General features: G+C 41.9%; 1 protein-coding gene across 1 annotated transcript; it reads left to right on the plus strand.

Moving 5' to 3' along the window:
• Nucleotides 1–554: 554 nt before the first annotated feature.
• LOC131256697 (xyloglucan endotransglucosylase/hydrolase protein 22-like) lies at nucleotides 555–3793 on the plus strand. The gene is made up of 3 exons (XM_058257682.1): nucleotides 555–903; nucleotides 1770–1963; nucleotides 3209–3793. Exons 1-3 carry the CDS (start codon nucleotides 628–630, stop codon nucleotides 3594–3596), a joined length of 858 nt encoding a protein of 285 aa, XP_058113665.1. The 5' UTR covers nucleotides 555–627; the 3' UTR covers nucleotides 3597–3793.
• Nucleotides 3794–10250: the final 6457 nt, after the last annotated feature.

Here is a 10250-nt window from a genome sequence, read left to right on the forward strand (position 1 = left end):
AAAATTATTTTTCGAAGGAAAGGACACAATAGCTTCCCCCTATTGATTAAGGTACTTGTTCGATACTCTAGCAGTGTATGATATTTGATACACAGGTGCTCCAAAATAATTTATATTGCATATATTAAATCAAACTGACCAAATCATGTAATCCACTGCCTCTTAAATCACAGCCCCAAATCAGATTGATCTAATCATCTAAATATCTGATTGGTGGACATTTTTTTGTTGAAATAAGAAGAATGTTGGACAGTTTAATATCACATACTTGTATGTCAAGCATACAATGTAAATTATTAGTAAGTGTCTGTGTATCATCCATCCCAATCCACCAGAGTATCAAAGTTTTTCAACTACGGCATCTCTATCCACCTAATATCCACATCCAACCGTCCATCAAATGCCCATACCTGATCACCCAGTGGTCCTTCCCACCCCCCAAAAAATACACCCAAACACCACCAACCCATGAAGCCAGCTGCACCCCACTCCCCTACCAGCCGCCTCTCTCTCTCTCTCTCTCTCTCTCTATAAATTCCAGTCCCACCCTTCTCACGTTTCACAAAACACACTCCATATAAGCAACTTCCAAAACCCTTCCAACTTTACCCCCAAAAACTTTCTAAAATGTCCAAACTACCCCCTCCCGCCCTCTCCGCTCTGCATGCCTTCCTCCTCTTCACGTTCTTCCTCACTGTTTCCTCCGATTTCACATCCGACGTCGATCTCACGTGGGGCGGCCAGCGTGGTCAGATATCCGACGGTGGCCGCCTCCTCCAGCTGTCGCTGGACAAGGCGTCTGGCGCCGGATTTCAATCCAAACATGAGTATTTATACGGCAAGATCGACATGCAGATCAAGCTCGTGCCCGGGAATTCGGCCGGCACCGTTACCGCCTACTATGTGAGCGAACCCGAAATACTACTTCCTGATGCACCCTACACATGCCAACGTGCTAACATATAATCTGAGCCGTTTATCAATCCGGCACCGTTGTTTACTGATCAGGTGGGCCATACTCGTACAAAAAATAAATGGGTTGTTAAGAAAATGCTCATCAGACAATCCAAATATTGTTTATAGATGTCTCAAATCTGTAATTCATACGTACATAGATGACAGGCTCGATACCATCGAGAGATATTACCGATGACATTGATCAGGCCTTGGATAATACCGAACGGTATTTGATAAAATCGAAAAGGATACCAGAGTGTCCAGTAACCAAATCTATTTATTCTGAAAAATCTCGATGGCATTGAACCCCGCCATCTACGGATGGATGAATTACGTATTAAAGACATCTATCAACAAATACAATGTACGCGTGTGGTCCACTTATTCAATGTGTATCATGTAATTCGAGCCGTTCATCAATCCAGCACCATGGTCACTATCCAGGTGGTCCATACTGGTACAAAAATAAATGCGCTATTCAGAAAATGGTAATCCAACAATTCAAATTCTTGTATGGGGCCCACCTAATGCATGGACTAGGATGGCTTTTGAGGTAGGTATATTCACTGTTGGCCTACCTAATGAACAGCCAGGATCTCGCACATGTGTGATTGGATGCACCCAATTCTCAGCCTTATGAATTGGAAATAACCAAAATTGTAATTTCCTTCTTTAGCAATCGTATCAAACGTTTGGCTCCAAATTGCGATTACAAACATTCGCAATTCGATTCATTTGCGGGGCCCACATTTCATTTTTCGTGAATTTTGATTTTTATTGAAGCTAACATAATTGGAATTTTGGTGGGGCAGCTGTCGTCGCAGGGGCCGACACACGACGAGATCGATTTCGAGTTCCTCGGGAACGAGACTGGCCAGCCGTACATCCTACATACTAACGTTTTTACGCAGGGGAAGGGAAACAGGGAGCAGCAGTTCTATCTATGGTTTGATCCAAGAGCGGACTTCCATACTTATTCTATTTTATGGAATCAGCAGCAAATCATGTTAGTATTTTGATCATTTTCTTCTTTGAGTGTAAATGGGCCATTGGCCCGTAATCTAAAGCCCAAGCCCTAGACCTGCACGACGGGCCACTTTTGGACCAGGCTCAGCCCATTAGTTTAGCCAATCAGCTGAGATTGGGCCCCACATGCATGGCCACTCGTAGAGCTGTACACAAGTTGAACCGAGTTGAGCTAAGCCCAGCTTGGCTCGGCTCAGCCAACAAGCTACCCTAGCGCAAACTCGGTTCAGTTCAGTCCTAGAGCTTGACTAGGCAGCTCGGCTCACTCAATCAATAGCTTGGGCCAGCTTGAGGCTAATTCGAGCCAAGCTCAAGCTTAATCTTTCAAGCCAAGCAAAACTCAGCAAGGAAATCCTACCGGCCCGTTTTGGAGAAAGCCTACAATCTGAGTTCGAATTTAGATTTTATAATTTTTAATATATATATAATTTATTTAAATATATAAATATATACAAATTATTTATACTAAGTGAACTTAAAACAGGTGAATTGAGTCAAGCTTGAATCAAGTTTCGAGCTAAGTCGAGTCAAGTTCAATATGGATGGCTCTCAGCTCGGCTCGGCTCCATTCTAGTTTCGAGCCGGGTCAAGCGAGTTAACCGAGCTAACTTGGTTGGTTTACATCTCTAATGGCCAACCAAATTTGGACTGGCCTTGGGCTTTGGTTCCAACCATTTTTAGCCCGCCCTGCGCAGTCCAGCCAGACCCAACTTCATATGTAGATGGGTTCAGTCGCATGAGATTCTTTCCTTTGAATGTCTATCTCTTTGCGCCTTTGTGGCCCACTTGACCGACGGATAGATCAGAAACATTCAAGTGCGAACTAGGGAGTTGATCAATTTTGAGCCGGGCCAAGTAGGGTTGAGCCCGGCCCAACCATTTTTCGGAATCGTAGCTTGGACCTTACAGTGTCAGGCCATGCAGGGCCTAGCCTGGCCGGGTCCAAATCCAGCCCAATGTCACCCCTACACTCAAATCCATACACGTGGCTGCCCAGTTAGTAGATCCTGATCACCTGTTCGGTGGGCCAGACAGTCCATGATATTCATGGCCCACAGCATAAATAATAATAATAATAATAATAATAATAATAAAAGCTGATTAGCCAGAAATGAACTTTGGGGCCCACATATTTTGTACTTAAATGATAGACCATACAAAGGAGTAGGGCCCACTATTTAGATGGAAACAAACTAACGGTCATATTTTTTGAAAATTTCTTCAGCTTCTCAGTAGATGGTACGCCCATCAGGGTCTTCAGGAATGCCCAAGGGGTGGGGATCCCATACCCAAAAGACCAGCCCATGCGCCTATATTCGAGCCTTTGGAACGCAGACGACTGGGCCACACGTGGGGGCCTTATCAAGACCGACTGGACCCACGCTCCCTTCATCGCATCCTACCGTGGCTTCGGCGCCGACGCGTGCGTGTGGTCGTCCGGTAGATCATTGTGCTCTGCTACAAAGGCTAGGTGGTGGGCCCAATCGCTGGACTCAAATGGGGCCCAGAAGCTGAAGTGGGTCCAAAAGAATTACATGATCTACAATTACTGTAGGGATACTAAACGGTTCCCTCAAGGCCCACCCAAGGAATGCTCTTTGTCTGGCATATAAAGGAAGGCCCACTGTGTTGTTTTAAATTACCGAAATGCCATCACCGGTTGGGAGAGAATTTGTAGAGCGTTTGGAATCGGAGGGGGGCAATTTGGGTATTTATGCTGAAAAGCAAGGGTTGTTTATGTGATTACATTAGAAAGTGTGATTGCTGTTGTTATTTGTTAATTATTGTTAATGAGAAAAGCTTTGCTACTCTGTCAGGGGTTGGTGGATGATACGCAGGCACTTTGAAATTGCAAACGTGGCATTCCAGTAATTAAAATTAAATATACAAAATTCTGAACTAAAACTTATACCTATTTGATTTTCTAAATATAGGATTTGTAGATATTTATTGGACGGTCAAAAATGAAAAAGATCCAACGGCCCTATTTCAACCGACAAAGTGTAAAATCAAAGATTAGAACGGTTCAACCAATCTGAATTTGGGTCAGTAAGCCACAGTGTCAAATTAAAATAAGTTCAGCTTTTGGGAACGAGGCTTGCTCGAATACATCCGGACGGTTTACAATAAGATGCATCGGGGGCTCTAGCCTTTGGATTTGGAAATTTTAAATGATCCAAACTGTTTATTTGATAGGAATCCCTCTGGATGGTAGATGCTCGAAAGAAATCTCAGATTGTTCACTTTCAACCCTTTGATTGTACAAAGTATATTGTGACCGTTTAAGAGCCAAATTATCAACGGGTTCAAATTTTCGAATTGAGAAATCTTATTTGTTTAATTTCTAACATGAACGATTTGGATAGATGACCCAGATCCAACGGCTACAGTCCTTTTTGCGATGCATGGAAGGTATTCAAGCAAAACTCTTTTGGAGCTGGGAAGTAAACTCGCCAGTGTAGAAGTCAGGAGTGAACACGCGCTTTGACTGGTTACGCATCGCCATTGGTTTGGGAAGCGGATTGCCTGCGCCCCAGGGCACAGACATTGACCCCTGTTGTCGGCAGCTCTGAGGGTCCACAGAGATTCCCGTGACAAATCCACTCCGTCCATCAGTTTTTCAAGATCCCAATAGGACAGAAACCTAAAATTTAGGCAAATTCAAAACTCATACGAGCCACACCACACAAAACAGCGGGAATTGAACGATCACCGTTGAAAACTTTGAGAGCGACAGAAGTTCTGTATCATGGTGATATTTGTGCCTACAGTTGATCTGAATGTTAATAACCTTATAAACGGTCTGGATGGCATGTAAACATCATAATCAGCTTCAAGAAGATTTCAACAGTGGACGTTCCAGTTCACACTTTCTCGTTTGGTGTGGCCCACCTGAATTTTGAATCTGCCTAATTCTTAATACTCCTGACCTATGGATGGAGTGGATTTTTCACGAAGATATCTATGGGCCCCACATAACTTGGGACAACAGGGGGAGGGACAGGCAATCCACGTCCATTGGTTTGGAGATCAATATCAGATTTGGTTAGGGTCAGTATAACTGTGACATGACATCATTTTCATTGGCTAGTCAAAGATTATAATACTCGCTCGGACAACTTTTTAAAAGTTAATGCTCCTCCAATCAAATGGTGCCATGCCACGGCCGACCTAGCCTGACATAATCGGGTGCCGTGACCCACCAGAGGACCGGCCTGTTGACGGCCGCGGATTAGCTACTTACAGGTTGAGTAGTGAGAATAGCTACTGAAGTTACTTCACCAAGTTATGTGGCCCCCTCCATGATGTATGTGATCAGTACATTTGAAGAGATCATTTTGTGGCATGATACAAAGTAGAGCTGGGCATCAAGCCGAGTCGGACCAGAGTTAGGGCTGACTCGACTCCATATGATTTTGAAATAGGCCTGACTCGAATTTGATCCGACTCGATACCGAGTCTAGCATGCTTGACTCGATCCGAGTCCAATCTGGCCTAGACTAATCCGGACCGAGTCTAATCCGATCATAAGTACTAAGTCAGATCGAGTTGCCACCGAGTTGGATTGAGAGATGAGGGAAGGAGAGATTGAGAGAGTGGAGAGGAGAGAAAGGAGAAGGAGGAGGAGGAGGGTGATGGTAGTGGGTGGTTACCGGGCTTGGAAGATGAGAAGGATGAGGGAGGGAGAGAGTTGAAGATGAGGAGGATGAGGGGGAGAGAGAGAGAGATTTTGGGATCGGGTCGGGGTAGGGTGCGGCAGGTAGGGTTAAAGAGTCGGGTTTCAAATCATGTCGGGTCTAACCGGATCGAGTTTCAGGTCGAGTCGGGTCTAGTTACTAGATAACTTGAACTCGACTCGGTTTGAGTTCGGATTGGGCCAAGCCTATTCAATTCAGACTAACTCACCTATTCGGTTTTGTTTGAGTTCAGATTAGGCGAAGCCTACTCGGTTTGGACTGACTCACCCATTCAGTTCGGGTTGAGTCGGATCTAAACGTTGGACAACTCGAGTTAGCCAGATGGAGTCATCCGATGCCCACCTCTAATCCAAAGAATGAGTCACATCTAAAGTTAGAGTGGACTTCACCACATAAAACAATAGGGAGAGTGACGGCCACCATTGAAACCTTCCTAAGGTCCAACGTGATGTTTATTTGAGATCCAACCTGTATATAAGTTAACAAAGATATGAAAGAAGGGAAAAGTTAAAATAAAATAAAATAAAAACAAAAAACAAAATCAGCTTGATCGAAAACTTTTGTGGCCGTTGGAAGTTTGTAACAGTGACCGTCACTCTCCCCACTGTTTTCTGTGATGGGGTCCACTCGAGCTTTGGATCTAGCTCATTCTTTATCTTCTGCCTTAAAATGATCTCTCCAAATGGATAGACGGTGTGAATACAAAACATACATCATGGTGGGGCTCACAGAGCTTGGTGACGTCACTTCAGTAGCAGTCTCGCTACTCAACCTGTCATTAGCCAATCCGCGTCCCCTGTTGACTGCCCTGGCCCATGCATGGAGATGATGGGCCCACCACCTATGTGGTGGACCAACATCCATCGTTCCCAGCACTTGTCTAGAAGAATTTTGATAGGGCAAGACATCGTGTGGAGCCCACCCATGATGCATGGAATCCAAACCGTGGATATGGTGCACGTCCTAATGTTCACCATGCATATTAAGAATCGTCCCGTTCGGCTAACCCTTGTTTCATAATGGCATGAGTTTTGGTGTCCTTTGATCGCATGGGGCTCACCTGATGAATGGGTTGGTGGCATATACACAACACGCCGGACCCACATTCCATAAGGACATTTTTATGGTGAGCATCTCCCTCCTCAGTTAAACTCACCTTTCCAATTAGTGTGGCCCACCTAAGTTATGGAATTGGCTGAATTTTCAGATCTAGGGTCATCTCGATAGTCATATAATGGACGGATAGGATGGCACCTAAACATTAAGGTAACCCCCACGCCATCCGAATGATCATAGATGTATAGATATGGTCCCGTCTAAGCTTCACCATCCCCAAGAACAACCCATTAGAGAACTCACTATAAGTGGAGAGCTGTTTGGATGCACAAGTGAATTGAATTGCAAACATTTAAATGAATTAAAGAAAGGAAATTACGATTTGATAATTTTCAAATAATTTTCACTTGCAATTCAATTTAATTATGCATCTAAACCTGCCACACAAATTTTATTTTTATTTTGGTTTTTACGAATCAAAGTAAAACTTGTTTGTTTGGGTCCTTACTCTTGCCTAGGTGGTAGACTCTCAGGAGTTTCGACTCTCGGTCAAGGGTTCGAGTACCCATAGGTGGTGAAATTCCACCAGCGTGAGTGTGTGGGGTGTGTGTGCGTGTGTTTAAAAAAAAAAAAAATAGAACTTGTTTGATTAAGCTCCCACAAGGCCATGGCATTTCAAATTGCGGAGAGTGATGTTAATGTATTTTTTAACTTCCAAAACGAAGAAAAGGGTGCAACAATAGATGGAGAGAGAAAGAAAGAAAGAAGAGCATTGGGCATGGTTTCATTAGAGGGCAGCTCATCCCCCCTTTTATTAGTGTCCCGGTCTACTCAAACTTTACATCTACCTCATTTTTTAGCCGATGTCCTGATTGTAAAGATAGACCAAAGTGTTACCTGCATATGCTGTAAACTACATATAAATATAGTATCAATACCATGTTTCATGTACTTATACAAGACGCACTACTCCTTCGCTCAACCAAGAAGAAGAATAAAAAAGAAATTTTGTTGCAAGAATTTTTTGAAATTGTGTAGAACTCAAGGGACGTAACTTTTATTTAAAGACGAAAAAAGAGTCTCAATCCAACCATGACATGAATATACCTCATATGTTTGGAGGCACGTAACAAGTACGGAAAATGCTTTAAGCAAGTGGACTACTTTCAATTGACAAAAGTAAGATTAATTGAAACAAAAATAATATAACTGTAAACTTTGACAAAATTAAGCTTATCTTAACTTAAATAATAATTGATATTTACATAATGTTAATCTTTATAGCCGATCATGGTTGGTTTTGTTCTTAATGAGTTTATCACGTTCGAGCAGGGTAACAATTGTTACAAAGATATCTATGAAAAAGTCGCCTATATAAATATGGAAGAGGGGCAGCTTATTATAAAAATTGGGCTAATTTTTGAGAGTGCTCAAGAAACTAGGTTATTATACATGGCCATAACGTATGGCTTTGAATACTTTGTGACACATAAACTTATTGTGTGTCTTATTTATGGTTTAAATTTTTTTAATAGTTTAAGATGTGTTTTACTAACTTCTTATAGTTGAAACTGTTGTTAGAAGCATTCAAGCTAAAAGGGCTTTGGGTCTCTCGACCGGTCGAGTGGACATCTTGACTAGTCAAGGATTGCTTGACTCAAAGTCCAATGTCTTATGATTTTTGGTGTCCTGGCCGCTCGACCAGTCGAGGGGATAGTTCGATCGGTCGAGGGGGTCCCTCGACCAGTCGAGGACTCGGCTCGATCAGTCAAGGTTACGCAAATCCTGCGCGGACTGTGTAAATTTGAGGCAGTTTCTGGACTTTTCCCGACTAGGTGCGTAAGTGGAGTTTCCTAAACTATAAATAGAGGTCCCTAGGGCTATTCTAAAGTATTCTAAAAATTTTTTAAAGTTTTCCAAGAGTTTCTAAAGGGTTCTAGGGTTATTAAAGGGTGTAGCAAGGGTGAGATTTGAGGTTGTTCGAATCGAGTAAGTCCTCTGTCTTGTAATTTCTAATTCATAGTGGATTTCTGTCACTTTGTGCCGTGGTTTTTTTCACATAATGGTTTTTCACATTAAAACTTTATGTTCTCTTGTAATTGCTTGTTGCTCTTGGATTGCTATCCTAAATCAAGATCTGTGTAATTCCACAGCACAAATCCCCAACAGAAACACATTTCATTAAGTGCTTGTTTATTTTTCTAATTAAAATGGTAAATGACCGAAAATTGGTAATGATTACTTGCTCTTGTAATTTTGTAGTGACATTCACGACATTTGATTATAATGATGACATTGCTTCGTTGTTTGTTTTTTCCCAACATTATTCTAAAATTGATAGTTTTATAATGTAAAAATGTGATGATTACAATTTTCTTTACCTATGTTCTTTACAGGTATATTTAACTCTCATTTTATGAGCAATAATTTTAGTTTAAACTAGACTTGTACTCGCTCGACTTAGCTCAATCTAGTTCAATTTTACTTAACGTGAAGAGTGACTTAAAGCGAACCAAACTTCTCATGATTCAACTTGTTTGAAAACGAGCCGAGGTCAAGAAAAGTGGAGCTCGTCTCAGCTCAGATCAAAGCTCGAGTCCAAGCTTGGCTCGGCTTGAGTATATGTTAAATATTATATTATATTATATATATATATATATATAAGGTTCTATGCGGTCAAGCTGTGTGGGCCCCACCATGATGTATGTCAAACATCAACACTATGCATTTGATGGGTCCCCTTTGAATTATGGGATATCCCAAAAATCAGCTGTATACAAAACTCAGGTGGGCCATACCATCTAAAATCATGTGAAGACATGCTTAAAACATATAAAAGTACTTGGTAGGACCCATCTAAAATTTGGATGCGTTTGAAACTTGGTCTGACCTCTCATCCAAGTGGGACACATATAATGGATGGGCTAGATTTGTGAACCACATCTCGATGGGCCCAACGAATGATTATAAATCTTTTAATAAAGGGTAACCGCTCTCAACTTTTGCATGTGGTATCGCCCACACAAGTCACGGATTAACTTGATTTTTAAGCTCGAGGCCCACCAGGGAATGGTGCATCTGACTGATGGGGTAGATGTTTAACACGCATCACGATGGACCCACACAACTCAACCTCATGGGAAGTTCCCAAAAGCTCGACCTCATAGAACCTTTTCTATATATATATATATATATATATATCTTTCCCTGTTTCCTTTACAACCCTACTTGCTCTACCGCACCCGCCTTAGCCCTTCTCTCTCTCAATTTATTTATTTTTTCTTTCCTTATTCATATATCATTCATTGATTTTATTCATTCATCATTATTCATTTTTCCTCAATTTTTTTTCTTCATTCATTTCATTTCGGCATTCATTTATTATTTATTTTTCATTCATTTCTCTCTTTTTTTCTCATATTTTTTTAACTGTCACTTCGAGGCATCGAGCCCCACTGTCCATATCATGAAAAGCTTAAAATTTACACTTGCTGGTTGGGTTTCTAACGAGCT

Source organism: Magnolia sinica, chromosome 9, assembly GCF_029962835.1.
Source record: "Magnolia sinica isolate HGM2019 chromosome 9, MsV1, whole genome shotgun sequence".
In the NCBI taxonomy this organism is placed as follows: domain Eukaryota; kingdom Viridiplantae; phylum Streptophyta; class Magnoliopsida; order Magnoliales; family Magnoliaceae; genus Magnolia; species Magnolia sinica.